The sequence below is a fragment of the Polypterus senegalus genome, chromosome 11, assembly GCF_016835505.1.
Source record: "Polypterus senegalus isolate Bchr_013 chromosome 11, ASM1683550v1, whole genome shotgun sequence".
NCBI classification, from domain to species: Eukaryota; Metazoa; Chordata; class Cladistia; order Polypteriformes; family Polypteridae; genus Polypterus; species Polypterus senegalus.
In genome coordinates, this window is record NC_053164.1 from 68,447,457 (window position 1) to 68,469,508 (window position 22,052).

The 22,052-nt window shown below is 37.7% G+C and overlaps 1 protein-coding gene across 1 annotated transcript; it reads left to right on the plus strand.

Moving 5' to 3' along the window:
- The first annotated feature begins 1,829 nt into the window (after nt 1-1,829).
- LOC120539131 (tapasin-like) lies at nt 1,830-20,538 on the plus strand. The gene is made up of 9 exons (XM_039768924.1): nt 1,830-2,005; nt 5,407-5,601; nt 5,706-5,954; nt 9,683-10,042; nt 11,348-11,665; nt 18,882-18,983; nt 19,143-19,162; nt 19,241-19,286; nt 19,803-20,538. The coding sequence occupies exons 1-8, from the start codon at nt 1,945-1,947 to the stop codon at nt 19,250-19,252; spliced, it is 1,317 nt and encodes a 438-aa protein (XP_039624858.1). The 5' UTR covers nt 1,830-1,944; the 3' UTR covers nt 19,253-19,286; nt 19,803-20,538.
- Nucleotides 20,539-22,052: the final 1,514 nt, after the last annotated feature.

Consider the following 22,052-nt stretch of genomic DNA (forward strand, 5'->3'; position numbering starts at 1 on the left):
CTCCCATGTTTTATAAATAATTACATGTCACTGACATATTTAGAAGATATATGGTTAAAAATAATTAGGTAGCATTTAAAAGAATTAGAGTTATACTTGTATGAGTAATGACAGTGGTTTTCAATGACACAGCTGTAAGATATGCTGCTTCAAAGCTTCAGCAACCCGGGGGTGATTCCCATTCAGGCTGACATTTTTATAAAACCTGCACATTCTCACTGTGCTCATATTAGGCAGAACAATGATGGTAAACATACCAAATTAATAAAATGTGAGTGAAAGTGTCTCTCCTGCAATGGACTGGCATTCCATTTGGTATTGTAATCTGACCTTCATCTGATACTGTTCGGTAACAACAACATTTCTTTATAAAACACATCTTTACATATGAAAGTAGCTGAGAGTCCTTTTCAATAATAACAGCCATGGAGAGATACAAGAAAAAAGTAAAACACTAAAGATTTTTACGTATAAAAAGTGGTCTCAGACAGTCGAAATAAGAAACAAAATGTTCTTTTTAATAAACAAATGTTATGGTCAGATAGCAAGGGAGGAGAGGAAAACAAAACTCCAGCTGGCTGGAGAATGGAGAAAATAAAACTGATGGCAAAACCAAAAATCCATCTCCAAGACCTCGTCCGGCTCCACCCACTAGACACTTACAGCTAAGCAATGTTATGTAATAATAATAACTGTATAATTGTTTCTTCTGATTTTTGTTAATGTTTTTAAAATTTATTATCTTGGACTATGGTGGGATGGCGCCATGCCTGGGGTTTGTTTCCTGCCTTGCGCCCTGTGTTGGCTGGGATTGGCTCCAGCAGACCCTCGTGACCCTGTAGATAGGATATAGAGGGTTGGATAATGGATGGATGGATGTTATGTCAGAGAATCTGAATGTAGATATGACATAAGTAATTGGTTATGTAGGAATTTCTGTGTGGACTGAAATATAAATGTACTTCAAGACTTCAGTGTGAAGCAGTGTAACTAAAAATAAGGTTCTAATTGTAGCCCATGTTCTCCAAAATCACTCTAGTAGTGCCAATTAATGGTGGGCTGGTCACACCTTCTGATATGACTCCAACACGTCCATCATGGTTGGTTTCAGAAGTCAAATGATTTTAATCAATTTACTGAGAAAAGATAAACACAACTGACTTTAAGATGGATTAAGATAAACTTCCCCAAACCCTAACCTTAACCATAAGTAAGTAAATGTATGCACTCCCTGCAGCTGGACAAGGGAGGGGCTGGCAACCCCTGTGTTTTTGGTTCAGCAGCAAGAGATGCTTGAAGAGACTACCCATCCACTTGTACGGTTTCACAGTAGGTTAATGTGTTACTATTATGAGGTGACTCTTCTGGAGCTCTTTCTTCATCTTCCCAGTTATTGCAAGGTGGTTGCAATGTCCTTTGCTCATAGCTAAAAAACAAATATAAGGGAAAAACACACAAAAGCTGTGATTATTGACTGATCCGTAAATAAAACATCACATAAAATTGCACTTTATGATAAGAGCCAATCACCACCTCCCCTCACTGCGAGGAAAACATTGCGCTATGCTGCATATAATAATGTGTCCCCATTACCTTATTGTTTTATTATTAGTAGTAGCAGTACTAGTAGTAGTAATGTCCAACATTATTCAAACGATTTCATATTTCTATTCCTGGTAACCTACCAGTTTTGTTATATTTATCTTTCAAAAGAACACACACCCCCTACCCCAGTTGCCCACTCCCTAATCTGATAGGCAGTAAAACTGAACCCCCATCTTTCTAAAAGTTTGGCAGCGCCACCACCACCTGGCGTCCAAACAAAAGAGAGAGAGAGTCTGACCAAAACGAAAGTGAAAGTGTCGGGGGGAAAACCAGTTCCATCATATTTAAAAGCACCCGAGCGACTCCCTGCTTCGGTACTGTTCTTCTTTCTCTCCCGCAATGTCGGAATTATCCACCATCTACAAACTTTCTCTGCTCGCTTGCTTGGCAGCTCTTCTGGGTAAGTAAGTCGCGGTGTGAGAGCGCGCACTGCGGGCAGGTAGGTAGCTAGTTACATGCCTCGTGAGCGCGCACTCAATCGTCGATGGACGCTGGCGCGGCGGCCGCATTTTCAAAGGGACACGTTCACATAGAAACGGTCAGCTTTGTAGTGTTACGTCGTCAGAAGACAATGAGAGACAAGGCAGTGATCCGTATTTTTAATTTGGGACACAATTAGTCCTCCAACGGAGCCTGCAAAATGTTACTTTCGATTTAGCATACGTCGACGTGAAGTGTAAGTCGTATTGTGTCAGGCCAACGATTATTCCCCAAAAATCAAACTTTCACAATGATAAATACACATGAAAGCAATGCGATATCTAAAAACATCGATTTTCAAGGAATTTTTTGCTACTTTACCCTGATTATCTTTTTTTTGGTGTGATTGACAGATGTCAGTCAAGTTATAGTCGTGTATAACACTTGAGTACGTTTTGTAACTTTGCGAAGCATTATCTTGAAATGTACATGATACATAGTTAAAATTAGCTGATTTAAAACAAAGCACTTTATTTTATTAAATATCCCAGCTTCAGACAAAAAGGATGAGCACCCTTAGAGTGTTGCAACTTACTGCCCATTAGTTTTCTGTCACTTCCACCCGTGTTCAGCTTTGTATCGTGGGCATTTTTTCAGCAGCCTCCTGGCACAGTTGGCAGATCGATATGCCACATCATGTCTGCCAACCCCAACTGAGGTGTGGCATTGTCATCAGTTTTTTTTTTTTTTGCTTGTTGTTTTAGTTTTACTTTGAATTCAGTTTCTACTTTCAAAAGTACTTAACAGAGGCAGGGTTTGAAAAAGCTGAAGCCAAATCCCTATTGGGTTACACGGTCCAGGTAAAATTGCACGATTCTCTGTCCGCAAGAGTTTGTATCCAGGATATCCCACCTTCCAAAGATGTACAGTATGTGTTTGTTTGATTTGTAACCCTAAATTGATTTTGCATGAATGAGTGTGCCCTTGAATAGACAGCCAGCCCATCATTGGTTGTTACCTTCTTTATGCTCATCACTTTCGACCCAACTGGTTTAGATTAAGCAGACGTGTAAATGAAAGTCCATAAAACTGCAAGATTTTAAAGCTATTATTATATGAAGTATTTGGTTGATACTTGTGAAGGTTTGGAAAAAAACTTGCATGATAATCTGAAATTTACAATTGATGTGTGTTTATGCACCATGACTTTCAACACCATTTAAATGTTTCTGTTACATTTACCCTTCACTGTCCCTTGCAAAAATAAAATTGATTTGGAATAATTAATGTTATTAAAATATTCTGGATCTCTGTAGTCTCTGCATGTATAACTAAACCAAAATGCTAGATGAGCAAAACAAGTATTCCTTGTATTGAATATCTTTTTTTTTTTGGTAAGTACTGATGTTGATGGATTTAAAAAGATTAGCTCCAGTATAAGGGAGATCAATGTAGCACTGTTCAGATGGACAGATGGAATTGGTGAGAACACAAAAAGAACAATGAGCTATGGTGAGCAGAAACCTGTTTAACATTACTAGAGGTTAATTATGGACTTAGGACTATGGTCTTTACCTTTTACAAATTAGGCAAATGGAGCTTAGGAGACAAAGCGATACAAGTGTTTCAGATTATGAAAGGAATAGGAATGGTAGAGCTCAGGTATTTTTTAACATAAATTCTTTAACAAGAACACAAGAATAAGGTTGAAAGGTTTTTAAGGGCTGATTTCATATAAATATTACAGTTTTCTTTCACATAAAGCAGTGTGGTGGAGAGTAGTATTGTAGGGAGCTTCAGATCTCAACTTAATTGTATTTTAGACAAACTGTAAACAGGATGGACAAGTCTGATGAGCTGAAGGTCCTGTTTCCATAATATTTGCTCTAATTTTCAATTTAGATATACAATTTAAATTAAAAATATACAGTAAGCATCAAATTAGTCAAAAATACTGATTGGGTACATTAACAGATACAATATACTTAGATTCATAACAGGGTACATGAGCAAAATTCTCATATAGGTAGATATGTGGCCTTAAATTTAATGCAAATAGAGGTAAAGACTAATGGTACATGTCATCAGTCAGTTATCATCCAACCCGCTATATCTTATCTCTGCGGGAGCCAATCCCAGCCAACACAGGAAACAAACCCCAGGCAGGGTGCCAGCCCACCCCAGGGCAGATACACACACACCCTAGGGATAATTTAGGATCGCCAATGCACCTAACCTGTACAGTATGTCTTTGGACTGTGGGAGGAAACCCACGCAGACACGGGGAGAACTTGCAAACTCCACGCAGGGAGGACCCGGGTTGTGAACCCAGGTCTCCTTACTGTAAGGCAGCAGAGCTACCACTGCGCCACCCTATGGTACATGTAATGCGATTCATTTTCTGAAAAAGTTTATTTAATTTCAGGAAGACATGGTGCCAGATATTCTAAGTAGGGCCTACTCACTCACCCATAAACATTCATACTAGGCTTATTTACAGTAACGAGTCAACCTAACTTGCACATCTTTTGGATGTGGGAGTTAACTGGTGTACTCTGGCATGGACACACTGTGACTGTACAGAGTATATCTTTACATTGACATTTATTTGCCTAGCAGATACTTTTATACAAAGTCACTTATAGAAGAGGTCAACGTAATCAAGTAAACATCAGTCTGGAGAGTTGTTTGGGAACAAGTATTATAGGAGAATTCTGCAAAATTGATCATCACAAGTGAAGAGCTCAGACCTAAACTCAAACTTGCTGCAATTCTTAAGCTATAAAACCTAACAGCTAGTTAGTATCAGTACGACAAAAATTCATCAAAGAAGTCTTCAAACACTTCTTACACACAATGAGGGAGTCAGAATTCATGGCGTCTGTTTTTGACAGTTTGGTCAAAAACATGCATGCCAGTAGCCAGCTGGAGGTCATTATGTAGACTTCTGGCAGTGCTGCTCCTGTTTCTCCTCACACAAAAGATCAGATACTGGTCCTGCTGCTGGGTTGATGCTCTTCCATGGCCCTGGCCACAGAATACACAGTAGATGGTTTTTTGATTAAGGGTATATTTTGTACAAATATTGGGAAATACAGAACAAGATACTGAGTAGTGTAGTTAACAGCAACATTCTGAAGACGGTCAAATTCTGGGTTACATTTTTGAACCATTAGGTGAACAGGAAGTGACAAAATAAGCAGGAATGAACAGTTTTCAAACAAAATGTCCTTGAAGTTCATGTGCTGTACTTTATCATTGTTATTTTGTTTTCAGTTTTTGTAAATTGTGTAGTAATACTGTGAACATTATTAACTTGATTGTGGTTGTTTCAGTTTATAATGATTTTATAATATGTTCGTGGTCTGCACCTTTCTGCAGCCCCGCTTTGCTTTGCAAGATGCCCAGCTCTTGAGTGCTGGTATGTGGAGGAAAAATCAAGTCGAGCTGGAAGCTTCCCGTCTGCGATGAGCCAGGAGAAATCTTTTCTGTATATAACCACAGGATTTAACCTGGCTTATAATACCCAGAACCCTCCAGTGGGCATCAATCCAAATCGGGTCTACCGTATTGTAGGTGAGAAGAATAGCAGAAACTCATTTTTATATGATATTGTTGATAAGGGACCATTCTGTTTCTTGTCTGCAATAATAACTGTCTCTTTGTATTTAATTTCACAGATTCAACTGGTACCCTTTGTAGTTCAGATTTGCAACCTGTGGCTGGTGCAGTTGAAAAGCCAGAGTGTGAAATTAACCCATTCATACCTCATCCTGCCATGGTGGACTGGACACTGTCTCTAACAAGTCCAGACACAAGTCCTGCTTACCTTACAGCTGATTGGTTATCCTCCTCCATCCAGGGTTTGAAAAACAAGTTGGCTGTATCCAGTATTTTACGTTTACCTGTAGGGACAACAGAAGCCACAGGTGACTGAATATAAAAATATTAAGTCCAGTAGATAATTATATTATATTATATTATATTATATTATATTATATTATATTATATTATATTATATTATATTATATTATATTATCTGTGCTATCCATCTAAGATAGTAATCAATGTAGATCTCAGTAAAATTCAGCATTAATATCTATTGGAATGTAGTTTATAATGCATTTAGTAATAAAATTCATTGCACTTTTCATTCTAACAGATGGCACATCATAAATATTAGCACTGCTTTGACAAATCACATACTGTTGTAATTAACATTTTTAGTTTATTTTTCTTGAGTCTTGCATAAGCCTAAAAATTCTTTTCTGGGGTTTTCATACCCATACAACCTGTTCTTCTTATTTTTTTTGGTGTGGGACTTTATTTTATAGTTGGTAATTTAATAACATTATGTTCACTGCCATTTTAAGAGCGTTGTGTTGCCTGTTGCCTCGGTAACACTCTGATTATGCACTGGGAGTATGACTTGATGATATTATCAGGAGCAACAGTATGTAAGGTCACACCTCATAAGCACAAAATTATCAGAGATTTGATAGACTTACTAGCAATTACATGCAACTCTCTCTTTGTTCCTTAGATATTAGATCCCTGCTTAAATTAAGACTTTGAATTTTGGTTTTGCATTACAATTTGTCATTTGAATACTTTCTGCAGGTTTGACCTCAGTTTTGTTTATTTCAACCATGTAATTCTCCTGATCAGTCCTTTTAAACTTCTTACTTTCTTCTTTAATATAGTACATGGCAATGGAATACAGCAGATATATAGCAACAGGATGGACATACAGAAAACACAGACACTTCTCCTTTATTATATTACTAGACATTAAGCCCGTTACAATAACGGGCACTAGAACAGTATTGCATAAACATTATTAGGAACAGTCTAAATTAAATGGCAAGGGACCTTGACCTCATTCTGTTTGTTGTCTTAATTTTTTTGTTAAAAATATTTTTGCAAGAAGCCTAAAGTAAAATAATATTAAAAATAAAATAGAAATGTATATGACAATACAGTAAGTATAATTAATATTGCCTTAGTGTAAAACTTTATAACAATCTGTAATACACAATATCTGAAGAAGATATTTAGGAAAATGTTTTTATTTTATTTTTTTACCTGAGGAAATTTTTCAATAAAATTTCATTATAGACAACATTTTTTGTAAAAATTCTGGTTCAGGACCATCTACAACATTGACAACAACATCTGGAAAACTTCTAACTCTTGATAATGCAACATATAACTGACCGTGGCTGAATACTGGTTCTGGCAAGTAAATGGCAACTTTTTCTAAGGTTTGCCCTTTAGCTTTATTAATTGTTATGGCAAAGGCTAATGTAACTGGAAATTGTCGCCTTCTTATGGTAAAGGGTAAATTAGTAGAGGATAGAGCCAAATCAATACGGGGAATATTCTGACGCTCATTTTCTTTTTTACAATCGATCTATTTGCTCGTATTTTTCTTTGTCTTTCAGCCTTTCTTTTGTTGATGTTTACTTGCTGAGCTGACCGTTCTTCCAGGAGATGTTGCTTATATACGATTTGAGTGTCTGTGTCTTTTGTCCTACTTGACGTGTCCTTTTTTTTTGGGTGGCATGTTGTTAGTGGATAGTTAGTTAGTAAACATGCACGGGGCAGTATGCGTGGCGTCTCCCCAGCAATGGATTTTATGTGCGCGGCTGCGACTACCCAATCAGCACTCTCCCCAGCAATGCTGTCCTTTAGTTGCTTATTATGCGTGGCCGCGGCTATGCCATTCACTGTGTGCCCAGCTTCCAGTGTGTGTGCGTCCACGGTTTCCCCAGCAATGATGTCCTTTATTTGCTTATCATGCGCGACTGCGGCTACGCCATTCACTGTGTGCTCAGCTTCCAGTGTGTGTGCGTCCACGATGCCGGTCATGCGTGTTGCACCGAGCCTCGCACATGCGCACTTCACCAAAAGACACACACGGACACCTGGACGCACACAGGGGTTTTATTAAAGAGGATTACAGTAACCCCTCCTCGATCGTGGGGGTTGCGTTCCAGACCCCCCCGCGATAGGTGAAAATCTGCAAAGTAGAAATCATATGTTTGTATGGTTATTTTTATATATTTTAAGCCCTTAGAAACTCTCTCACACTGTTTATAAATATTCTATGCACAGTTATACAGTAAACCCTTGTTTATCGCGCTAATCCGCTCCAGACAGATAAATGAATTTCCACGAAGTAGGATTCTTTATTTATAAATATTTTTACAGTTAGGGCATAGAAAACCTGTTTACGACTTTCTAAATACGATTAGAGCCATCTAGACATGAAATAACACCCTTTAGTCAAAAGTTTAAACTGTGCTCCATGACAAGACAGAAATGACAGTTCTTTCTCACAATTAAAAGAATGCAAACATATCTTCTCTTCAAAGGAGCGCCATCAGGAGCAGAGAATATCAGAGAGAGAGAAAAGTAAACAAAAATCAATGGGGCCGTTGTGCTTTTAAGTAAACGAAGCACCGCGATAAAGCCGCCGCAGTGAAGGGATCAATGTGAAGGTAGTCTTTTCAGCATTTTTTAGAGGAGCATCCGTATCTTCTAAGCAAACAGCCCCTCTGCTTACACCCCCTCCGTCAGGCGAAGAGAAAAGCAAACAATCAAAAATCAATACGGGTTGTTAGAGCTTTGAAATGTGCGAACGTATATCATTGAGGAGTTTTATTTAATATGTAATACGTGCTCTGATTTGGTAGTTTCTCAGCCATCCGCTAATAGGGACTCTTGTATGAAATCAACTGGGCAAACAAACTGAGGAAGCGTGTACCATAAATTAAAAGACCCATTGTCCGCAGAAATCCACGAACCAGCGAAAAATCCGTGATATGTATTTAGATATGCTTACATTTAAAATCCGTGATAGAGTGAAGCCGCGAAAGTTGAAGCGCGATATAGCGAGGGATTACTGTATATTATATTATATTATATTATATTATATTATATTATATTATATTATATTATATTATATTATATTATATTATATTATTGGGATCAACAGTACAGAGTAATAGGGATGGTGGAAGAGAGGTGAAAAAGAGAGTGCAGGCAGAGTGGAGTAGGTGGGGAAGAGTGTCAGGAGTGATTTGTGACAGACGAGTATCAGCAAGAGTGAAAGGGAAGGTCTACAGGACGGTAGTGAGACCAGCTATGTTATAAGGGTTGGAGATGGTGGCACTGACCAAAAAACAGGAGACAGAGCTGGAGGTAGCAGAGTTAAAGATGCTAAGATTTGCATTGGGTGTGACGAGGATGGATAGGATTAGAAATGAGTACATTAGAGGGTCAGCTCAAGTTGGACGGTTGGGAGACAAAGTCAGAGAGGCGAGATTGTGTTGGTTTGGACATGTGCAGAGGAAAGATACTGGGTATATTGGGAGAAGGATTCTAAGGATAGAGCTGCCAGGTAAGTGGAAAAGAGGAAGGCCTAAGAGAAGGTTTATGAATGTGGTGAGAGAGGACATGCAGGTGATGGGTGTAACAAAACAAGATGCAGAGGACAGAAAGATATGGAAGAAGATGATCCACTGTGGTGACCCCTAACAGGAAACAGCAGCCAAAAGAAGAAGATTATATTCTGTTTTATATTATATTATATTATGACAAATTCTTACCTATATAAAGAGAAGTGAGATTAAAGTATCATTTTTTTTCACAGCTGTTATGAATGTCTACACTCACACTCCAGTTCTTCAGACAAAGCTGAAACAAGATGTATTACTAGATTGTGGTTTCACTCTTCCACAAGAGGAAGAGAATTCTGAATTTTCCCTTGAATGGCGCTACCAATACAGAGGAGAGGGGAGACTCCTTTTGGCTTATGATGCCAAATTAGACAAACTGCATGAAAAATATATCACAAAAGATGATGTTGAAGTTGACATTACCAACCTGCATGGGTCAAGGAATGCCTCACTGCTTATCAAAAATGTGTCCATTCGCCATGGAGGTACCTATATTTGCACCATCTACCGACCATACCTGCTGGCTCAGGTTGCCATGGAACTGGAAATTATAGGTAAATGGTAAATCTAAAGAACTACAAAATCATCTTTCTATAGTTGGAACTGAGTTGAATTTGAGTAACCTGTTTTATAATTTTAGCTCTTAAAACCCATTCTGTATAGTGGAGGTTTTACACTCTTCATTCCCATGCACAATCTATCATAACCTATTTAAAACTCAACCTCAAAGACTTCTTGGAAGGAACAGAAACATTTATTAAAAGCAGATGCTTCCATTGGTATAGTTCTCAGGTTAAGTGCAAAAGTAACATTCCAGCATTCCTAGGGTTATGTATTAAAATATGTGGCAGAGTGGTGGCTGTGAGGCTAGGGATCCACACTGCCAGTCGGAAGGTTGCTGGTTCGAATCCCTCAAATGCCAATAGGGACTCTGCTCTGTTGGGCCCTTAAGCAAGGCCCTTAACCTGCAATTGCTGAGCACTTTGAGTAGTGAGAAAAGTGCTATATAAATGCAAAGAATTATTATTAGTATTATTATTGTCTATAATGGTGTCTCACATGTTTAAAAGGCAAAGCCATGATAACTTTGCAAGAGATGTGACTCTTTGAACATATTTTGTAGGACTCTTAATGATGACAGCAGTACATTTTACTGATATTGTTGAATGAACAGCAATCTAAAGTGATGCTACTGTATTATGACAAATATTATTATTAAGCAGTGTAACTGGAATAAAATTAAAAATAGCAGTAATATCACACTTAGCAAAATAAAATGTATATTGAATGTCTTGTTTTAAAACCTGATTGTATAAAACTTCTATAATATATTTTTTCAGCCTATAAAATGGATGACACCTTGAGTAGCAATGTCAACCCATTGTACATGGACCCTATTTCAGTTACTTGGTGGAGGGTAGTGTGTGTGAAATGAGCATGTCACATCCATGTTAATCTCTCTTTAATTCCAAAGTCTAAAAATATTACATTATATTGTTGCATAAAAAGTTTTATCCAACTTAACCTGACATAGCAACATTTCAAAAACTGCTCATTCCAATTCATTATTATTGAGAGGCTTTTCCAGCAGCACTGGACATGATGCAGAAAACAGTCCTGGACAGGATTCCAGTCCATCACATGTTCCACTCAAATGTACACAAACACTCACATTCAATGTTTGGGGATGTAGAAGGAAAGAAAGTGCAGACTCCACATAGATCACAATTAACTGTTTGATCCTAACCAAATGTACAAAAATATAGACTAAGTGTCAGGATTTTAATTACTTTGAAAAATGTTTTTTTTTTTAACGTTAAGTTCACTTAGGCATTAATGTTTTTTCTGTCTTCAAACAGAACCACCACGTTTGTCTTTAGTACCTTCACCATTTTGGGCAGCCCCTGGCCATGAGGCTGTACTTACCTGTGAGGCTTCAGGCTACTACCCTCTAGATGTAGAAATAAAGTGGATGGCTAAACCTGCAAATGGGGAACCTGCAGAGTTTTTGACTGGAGCTCAACTTTCTGGACACCGTCAGAGTATAGAAGGCACCTTCTCTCAAACCAGTTCCATTCGCATCATACCAGAAACACAAGATCATCTGACCCAGTACTCCTGTCTGATAACTCACCTAGGTTCCAGCAGCAAGAAATCCGTTGTACTTCAGGTTGCAGGCGAGTGAACTATTATTGTATACTGTATTGGATTTTTTTTTTGCCACAGAGTGTGGCATTTCACCATTTTGAAAAGATGTTTGCTAATTAATACGTTAATGACTGTCGTTTTGAAATATTTGAAAGTATTACTTTTAATTATTTTCTTACAAACTGCTTGTTTTTAAAACATTAGCATGAATTAAATATAATATTATGTTAATATTGTTTATTTTAAGAGTATATGCTAAAATAAACATTAAAATTAGTTTTAGGTACATATACATTTTGTTACTAAATTATATATTTTAATGTAACGTTATTGAGCTTAAAGACCACATTGTAATATTTGCAACATATCTAATCAATAATACAATCAAAACTACATTTTCAAAAGAGACTTAAGATGCTTTCAAATAATAATCAGCAATATAGGAGCCATGTGAACAAAAATCCTATTATAAAATGGTTCCTCACATATATTAAAACATCAGAAAGAAAGTAGACACAGCAGTCTTATTTCAGACCAGCATTTGTTCTTACCAAATTCTGAAAGTACTTTCACTGTTCTAGGAAGGCAGTCTAATGTGATATGCAGGAAAGTTACAGTCTGATTCAAATTCATTTTCACGTCAGAGATCTCTTAAAATTAATTCAACATATTAATCATGATTGGTAGTAATGAGTTTGGATCAGTAATGAAGAGAATCATGTCTTCAATACAAATAGTTTTTGTTCCATTCCTTTTCTTATAATTCCCTTTATCTCTGACTCTTGCCTATGATGAACAGCCAGTGGTTCCAAAGCAATAACAAAAAGCATTGGCAATAATCAACAGAATTTCTGATTCTGTGTGCTAATAAGAATAGATATATGAATATATATTGTTTACTCGAAAAGAGACTTCTAGAAAATATTAGTTGGATCCTAGCACAAGTATTGGGTCTAAACACAGATTTGTATAGCGGAGTGAAGAGATATCCCTGTTCTACAACTTCAAAACATTTTCTGCTTTGGAAGCTCACATACCGAAGGGTTGTAGTCCACATTAAATGTTCATTCAAAGTTTGACAATAAATGTTTACTTTAACTAATCCAGTTTAATTTTGTAGTATTATTGAACTGAGCATTTACTTTACTATTTTGATTAAAAATTCAGTAGAATCTTAATGTCATTATTCATTACTGATACTGAACTTTAAGGGGGCAGTTAAAAGGTTTTGAATCACTCTTACCACAGTAATCAATGCTTAGCATTGGGGTGCTTTGAGGTACCATCTTATCTCCTCTAGCATTCTCAAATATAGCTAGCATTAACATTACTAATATTTCTAACGATATATATATATATATACAGTGGTGTGAAAAACTATTTGCCCCCTTCCTGATTTCTTATTCTTTTGCATGTTTGTCACACAAAATGTTTCTGATCATCAAACACATTTAACCATTAGTCAGATATAACACAAGTAAACACAAAATGCAGTTTTTAAATGATGGTTTTTATTATTTAGGGAGAAAAAAAATCCAAACCTACATGGCCCTGTGTGAAAACATAATTGCCCCCTGAACCTAATAACTGGTTGGGCCACCCTTAGCAGCAATAACTGCAATCAAGCGTTTGCGATAAATTGAAATGAGTCTTTTACAGCGCTCTGGAGGAATTTTGGCCCACTCATCTTTGCAGAATTGTTATAATTCAGCTTTATTTGTGGGTTCTCTAGCATGAACCGCCTTTTTAAGGGCATGCCATAGCATCTCAATTGGATTCAGGTCAGGACTTTGAGTAGGCCACTCCAAAGTCTTCATTTTGTTTTTCTTCAGCCATTCAGAGGTGGATTTGCTGGTGTGTTTTGGGTCATTGTCCTGTTGCAGCACCCAAGATCGCTTCAGCTTGAGTTGACGAACAGATGGGCGGACATTCTCCTTCAGGATTTTTTGGTAGACAGTAGAATTCATGGTTCCATCTATCACAGCAAGCCTTCCAGGTCCTGAAGCAGCAAAACAACCCCAGACCATCACACTACCACTACCATATTTTACTGTTTGTATGATGTTCTTTTTCTGAAATGCTGTGTTCCTTTTACGCCAGATGTAACGGGACATTTGCCTCCCAAAAAGTTCAACTTTTGTCTCATCAGTCCACAAGGTATTTTCCCAAAAGTCTTGGCAATCATTGAGATGTTTCTTAGCAAAATTGAGACGAGCCCTAATGTTCTTTTGTTTAACAGTGGTTTGCGTCTTGGAAATCTGCCATGCAGGCCGTTTTTGCCCAGTCTCTTTCTTATGGTGGAGTCGTGAACACTGACCTTAATTGAGGCAAGTGAGGCCTGCAGTTCTTTAGACGTTGTCCTGGGGTCTTTTGTGACCTCTCGGATGAGTCGTCTCTGCGCTCTTGGGGTAATTTTGGTCGGCCGGCTACTCCTGGGAAAGTTCACCACTGTTCCATGTTTTTGCCATTTGTGGATAATGGCTCTTACTGTTGTTCGCTGGAGTCCCAAAGCTTTAGAAATGGCTTTATAACCTTTACCAGACTGATAGATCTCAATTACTTCTGTTCTCATTTGTTCCTGAATTTCTTTGGATCTTGGCATGATGTCTAGTTTTTGAGGTGCTTTTGGTCTACTTCTCTGTGTCAGGCAGCTCCTATTTAAGTGATTTCTTGATTGAAACAAGTGTGGCAGTAATCAGGCCTGGGGTGGCTACGGAAATTGAACTCAGGTGTGATACACCACAGTTAGGTTATTTTTAACAAGGGGCAATTACTTTTCACACAGGGCCATGTAGGTTTGGATTTTTTTCTCCTAAATAATAAAACCATCATTTAAAAACTGCATTTTGTGTTTACTTGTGTTATATTTGACTAATGGTTAAATGTGTTTGATGATCAGAAACATTTTGTGTGACAAACATGCAAAAGAATAAGAAATCAGGAAGGGGCAAATAGTTTTTCACACCACTGTGTATATATATATATATATATATATATATATATATATATATATATATATATATATATATATATATATACTGTAAATATATATAGTATATATATATATATACTGCTCAAAAGAATTAAAGGAACACTTTTTAATCAGAGTATAGCATAAAGTCAGTGAAACTTATGGGATACTGCCCAGCAGCATGCAGCTCGATTGGCATTCGCCATAGAATACCAGAATTGGCAGATGCACCACTGGTGCCCTGTGCTTTTTACAGATGAGAGCAGGTTCACCCTGAGCACGTGACAGAAGTGAAAGGGTCTGGAGAAGCCATGGAGAACATTATGCTGCCTGTAACATCATTCAGCATGAGCAGTTTGGTGGTGGGTTAATGATTGTCTGGGGAGGCATATCCATGGAGGGTCACACAGACCGCTACAGGCTTGACAAAGGACCTTGGCTGCCATTAGGTATCAGGATGAAATCCTTGGACCCATTGTCAGACCCTATGCTGGTACAGTGGCTCCTGGTGCACGACAATTCCTGGCCTCATGTGGTGAGAGTATGCAGGCAGTTCCTGGAGGATGAAGGAATTGATACCATTGACTGGCCACCACACTTTCCTGACCTAAATCCAATAGAACACCTCTGGGACATTATGTTTTGGTCCATCCAATGCCACCAGGTTGCGCCTCAGACTGTCGAGGAGCTCAGTGATGCCCTGGTCCAGATCTGGGAGGAGATCCCCCACAACACCATCTGTCATCTCATTAGAAGCATGCACCGATGTTGTCAGGCATGTATACAAGAACACAGGGGCCATACAAAGTGCTGCGTACAATTTTGAGTTGCTGCAATTAAATTTTGGTAAAATGGACTAGCCTGCCACATAATTTTTTCACTCTGATTTTTGGGCGTCTTTGAATTCAGGGCTCTGTAGGTTGATCATTTTCATTTCCATCAAACGATGTGGCATCCTTTCGTTTCTAACACATTACCCAGTCTATATCAGTATAGATATCCAGGAGGATTTCTTTTTCCCATTGAGATCTGATGTGTTTTCAAAGTGTTCCTTTAATTTTTTTGAGCAGTTTATATATATATATTTTTTTAAGTTTCAAGCATCAGCCATCTTTACCCACAGCTTTTTGCCTCGCAACAAATGCAAAGTATCTTGGATTTTGGTGAGCCTCAATGATCTGCCCAGCACATCTACAGGCAATGTATCAGTCTGTGGCAGATCAGTTTTCTCTGAATATTAGTTAGTATCATTAGCCTCCAGAAATGCATTCCACATTTCCTTTCTCTGTGTTTTTAGCTAAAATCTTACTTGGCTTTTCTCCATGCTTATAATAAGAACGACGTGACTTAATAATTGGTCATTCTGTTTTATTTGTGTACAGAAGATTAAATTCTGTTTGTGACAACAACCTGTTTTTTGTACAGCATACTCTTGTGTAAGTTGTGTTCTTGGTCAGTCATACAAATTAAGTAATTTGTCCCCAAGATATACTTTGATCGTTTCTGAAAAGTGTTGCTCTACATATTTATGGAAATACATTATTTTCTAAGAAAACTAGGGGGCTTCGCCCCTTGCTTGCTTTGTTTGTCCATTCCCCTCTCCACCGCCCACCGCTCTACGCACCAACCACTTCGCATCTCTGCCGCTCATGCTGTGAAGAGGGGGACTAAATGCACCCCAAGGAGACGTGATTGATCCTCTGACTCCCCCTTTTAAACAGTGATACAATGGGAAACACATACTGTACAGTTTTTTTTTACCTCCTCTTTGCTCAATCAGCTGCTGGCTTGCTGCTGCTGCCGTACCGCGTGATCTGCATTTTGCACAGACATTTCTGTCATATCAGCTATGTCCACATATTTGATCTCTTTTTGCTTTTACCTTTTCATCAATATTGCATTGAATTTTGATTCCATGTTTGTAATTACATTGTGACAACGCAACATATAACTACCCATGAGTGAATATCATTTCTTTCTCTCTACGAGAAATGTGTCTGACATAATCATGCAGGACTTTTCCAAGTCTCTTTGCATAAGCTCTTGTCTCGTGGGCATGTCTAAATCTTCCCCTTGAGTTTGTGACTGAGGCCTTTAACATTCCACCATACAAATTTTCATGTATGATGAATATTATATTTTGGTTAATATTTTGTTGAATTGATCTATATATTGTCAGAAATGGATAGGACATGGGTTCAAGAGTTGGGGTACTGGCCTGACTATTCCACTTTTAATTTCAACAAAAAAAAGAATGTATTGTTAATTGAAACAGCATTGTTTGCTGTTTTCTTATTGTACAGGAATAAATTGGCCATAGAGCTTCATCTGTCTCCAACCATCCCCTACCCCCATCCCATAACCCTGCTCAGGATTAAGCAGACTTAGGAAATGGTATGGTAGGTTTGAATTAGAATTATTCAACTGTACATACGAGTCCTATTTATGATCATTGCTTTATTATGGTAACATAACTGTAGAGATATAAACGAATGATTTGAACGGCTACATAGTAAAGCATTACAATAGCCAATGCTGCTTATGTTCATAGAGAAAACTCCAAACTTCACAGTTGTAGAGCCTTGGGATAAAATAATGGCCCAGTCACCTTTTGCGCAGAATCTGTACATTATGTATGTGTCTGTGGGCATTCCTCCGGGTGTTCAGATATACTCACACATTTCAAAAGATGCGTCTTTTATGTTAATTGGCAGCTATAAATTAGCGTAACATGAGTGAGTGTATGTGTAGGCATGCTTAACTGTGCTTTCTAGAGGACTGGCATCGACTCCAATATTTGTTCTCAGTGCTGCTGAGAGCATCTGCTCCAAGCAAGCCTAAACTAGATAAGGTCTTTTGAAAACTGGATAAATTATTTAAGTCTGCACTATGGCACAACAGGCAGCATTACTGCCTGACAGCATTTGGATTCTGGCTTGACTCCTAGCTACGAAGCCCTTTGTTTGGAGCTTGTTTTCCCTCTAGGGATACCAGTCTTCTTCGCCCCTGCCAATGATATGCTATTAATTAATTTGGCACATGTAAAATTGACCTTGTGGCCGTAATTACCATTCAAGTAAATTGAATTGATTTTAGTTTATTTTTACTCTCTCCTTGGGCAAATTCTGATGAATCAGTAGAAACATTATAATAAGGTAAAAATGCAAAACAGGACCTGTTTCAGGCAAATTGAGATTTAGTATTAAAAATAAAACGTGTCCCCAGACTCCTCAATGAACCTGCCTTCAGGCCAGAGTTCATTCCTGAATTACACATGGTCCTTCCAGTATAGACTCCAGTTCACTTTAATGCTGTAATGAGTATAGCAAGTTCATGAAATGGAAAGATGGATAAGTAAAAAGTGTTGTCACATTGTAAATGCAAGTTAAGGTCTTCTGCCTTGTGTTTCTTTAAATTCTTTTGTATCATATGCTTAAAGGTCAAGCTCTACAAACTGCTTAATTTTGTCTAACTTTTATATATGTACCATACTGCTATGTTTTAAAGAAAACTTAGGAACTACTGTCACTTTCAGAATATCTTGTTTGAATAGAGCCATAAGCATTTTGAACTCTGTGGGATGCTGCTAAATTCTTATTATTTTGTGTACCAGTAAAGGTAATTCTTTACCTTGTTACTGATCTTCAGTGTGTGTACTAATGATAAAACTAATTGTCAGTTATTTTTTATATGTGTAACAATGTCTTCTCTTGCTGCAAACACATTGCTTTCTGGTATAGCTCCAGCTTTGTCCACATGATGGCAGCACTAACCTTTTTTCATGTAGGAGGCTTTGAAAAGTTGTGTCAGGGAGTCATTGTGTGAAATGCTGTTGAACCGAAGGAATTCATCCTGTGTGAGTCATGTACATACCTGAGGCATATTTTGCCGGAGGTTATTGTGCACCTTCAATCTGTTATATGAATGGATTCTACACAGAATTAATTTGTTACAAACTAATTCAAAAATGAGAGTGTAGACCAAGATTTGGCAAACTGCTGCTAATTTTCAGTAAATTGCTTGCACAGGCTCAAATATTATTACATTATTCAAGCTGTAGGTTACTTTTGTGAGTCGTTTTTCGGTAAATTTCAAGAGTCATACATTTGATCATAAAAAATCTTTTTTTATTTGTAATTTAAACTAATATATGCCAAGGTTCTGTGTGACTTTTTTGCTCATGGAATGTATTTTTTGTGTAAAAATCCAGATATGTGAGAATTTTCAAACTCACTTTTACAAACTCAGTAAACAGGATGTCGTTATTTCCACAGGAGCATCAGGACCATCCATTGAAGATGCAGTTGGAATGTTTATTGTGGCTTTTATTTCATACGGCCTACTCAAACTGATTTATTGGGTGTTTTCTACAAAAGGTAATTATATATAATACTCAACTATAATATATGATGTTCTCAAGTTACTACTTTTTTATACAGTGATAAATATGCAAAGGTGATATGGAAAATTCACATATTTTGGTAAATTTTGGCATTGCTCTTAAATTGACATCTTTTCATTATTTTTTTCTACAGCTTCTCCCGAAGGTGACAAGGTAAGTGCTTGCCTGCTCACTATTCTGTCTTAGCCCTGTCCTGTCTACATAATTTACATGTATGGTTTTCCTTTGCAGAAGGATAAGTGAAGCAAACAACTTTCACAAAAATAAGTTTCTCATGGTAAGTATCCATCCATTATCCAACCTCCTAACTACAGGGTCATGGGGGGTCTGCTGGAGCCAATCCCAGCCAACACAGGGAGCAAGGCAGGAAACAAGCCCCAGCCCACCGTAGGACACACACACCAAGCACACATCGCCAATGCACCTAACCTGCATGTCTTTGGACTGTGGGAGGAAACTGGAGCACCCGGAGACGCAGACACTGCAAACTCCACGCAAGGAGGACTCGGGAATCGAATCTGGGTCTCCTAAATGCAAGGCAGCAGCTCTACCCACTGTGCCAACCATGCCACCCCTCAAGGGGGGTTTCTCAATAGTAATTTGATATTAAACTACACTCTATTTAGACTCCATAACTAGAGCAATTTTTCCTTTACTTGTTAGGTAGCTATGGTGCAGTGCTAAATTTGTCAAAATGAAAGACTGATGGTGAAATAAAAATGAGTATACTATTAAATGAATATATAATAATGATGCATTTATTGTACTAATATAACACTCTTTTCTTTTCTAGGTCCTTAAAACCCCTGTCTTTCTATTGAAGAAAATGTGTTAAAATGCTTACAAAAAGAAAAGTACCTTGTGTTTTGGATTTTGTTTTTTTTTTTTCCTAATCAAGGGATGCTGTTGTGATAGCAATGCTTTGTGGGAATAAGTGATGTGCTACTGAAGGTCTTGTTAGCAGACAGATGGTCATGAAAGCTTGCAGATTTTTTTACTACAAAGAAGGTGGACTCTTGAGTCTGCCATACTGTAAATTAAGAGGATTGAATTGTGAGTCTGTATTTATATCTTCTGGCAGGCCTAGACAATGTGCCTGTCTGAGAGAAGGGTTTGTTTTTAGACAGGATTATTTTTGTCTTTCTGTCTGTGTTGTGCCTTGGAATTTGCACCTGGCTATTTAATTGATTTGTTGTACGTGAATATCTGCGTGCAAGGCATGTCATATCATTATGCTGGTCTGTGATTTATTTTTTGTCCGTAGCAAGAACAGGAATTGCATGTGTTGGTTCTTTATCCACTGAACAGCTCTGGATCACACTGAATGAACATTGATGATCATTTGCAAGTGGTGGGTGTGTTTCTGAGAGAAAATGTGCAAGTTGATGTCTGTTCCTTTGGTAGAGTTCCTCAGTGTCTTATCAGTGTTCAGCGTGTGGCTTGTTTGCTCATTTGTAAATTTCTCCTTTATCCCCTATTGATAATGTTTTGGAGGCCATCTGCTAGAACCCAGCTGCAGGTTAAGATAACGGACAGCAAAAAGAGCCTCTTTACATTTGTTTTTGCAGCAGAAGCTCATAAAAAGCTGTATCTGTTGTCATTTTGTAGTCAGAAGTTGTCATTTTGTAGTCCGAAAAGAGCAAATAACATTCCATAATAAAATGTATCTTCTTTTAAAATATAATAAATATAATGCATATTTAAAGAACAAACATAATTTCACACAATAGAGTCAATTGACTTTGCACAGCTTAAAGCCAGTCAGGACTTTGCCTCCAAATAACTGAAATTTTCAAAAGAGTATTACATCAGGACACACCTTAGCACATATTATTGTTAACTCTAACCTATGATGTCTCCATTTAAAATGTAAAACATAGTACCATCACTGTAATGATTTGGTCCATAATAGTTTGAAAATTGTCACTTTCTTAAATCCCAATGTAATTCTTTAAAGTCATTAAAAAGCCTATATATATATATATATATATATATATATATATACACAGTATGTTCATTAAATAGATTAAAAATAAATACGACTATCCACTTTGCAGGCCAACTTTATCCCGAGCAGGGTGTGCAACGCAGGAAGAATCCTTGGACAAGGGTGCCAGTCCATCGCAGGATGAACACACTGGCACACACACACATACGCACACCCACACACTGGGGCCAATTTAACATCACCAATCCACCTAACCTGCATGTCTTTGGGCTGTGGGAGGAAACGAGAGCACCCAGAGGAAACCCACAAGAACATGTAAACTCCACACAGGGAGGAACTGGATCGAGAACCATGGCCTCTTTATTAGGAAGCAGTAGAGCGACCACTCCACCACCATGCAACCCCAAATGAATACATGTGGTTGTTAAATAGTGTAACACAATACCTCATTTGGAATGAAAAGCAGTGGAAACTGATCTCATGATTATTAACCCACTCTGTAAATCAGCATTATTACATGTGAAGCGAAAGAAGTAATCTTTTAATACTTGCAGTAAAGTAAAAGCAGTTTTGTATTCTGAAATGTTACAAGTAAATCCTGTTCCTTGGGAGTAGGTCCCTCTGATTCTTTATGTTGTCTTTGAAGTTGCTCTCAGAAAGTGTGCATTCATATACCGTAAAAAACCAAAGAGGGGGAGGGAACCTTCTTTGTTAAATATGTTAGCTTTTATTTGGGATATTTTAAATGCCTGTGTTTGATGGCATGTCCAAGGAGAATTTCCCCCTCGGCCCTTTCCAGCTTCAGGGATTTTCTACATTGGATGAAGAGAGTTTCAAAAAAATGAATGACTAGGATAATGTTTATTTGAACAACATCTGGAAACTTGATAATGATTCTTTATTAGGGTTATTTATTTTTGTAAAATGCTGCTTGATAGCAAGAGTCTCCACGAGTGACTCATTCAATTATGTAAACGGGAGAGGAGATTTGCACTGTTACCCACACTCACATGCTTTCCGCTATTTCTGACTAGGTACAGTCACTACTCAGCAAAACATACAGACTTATATTTTTGACCTCTGTGCTCCTTTTAA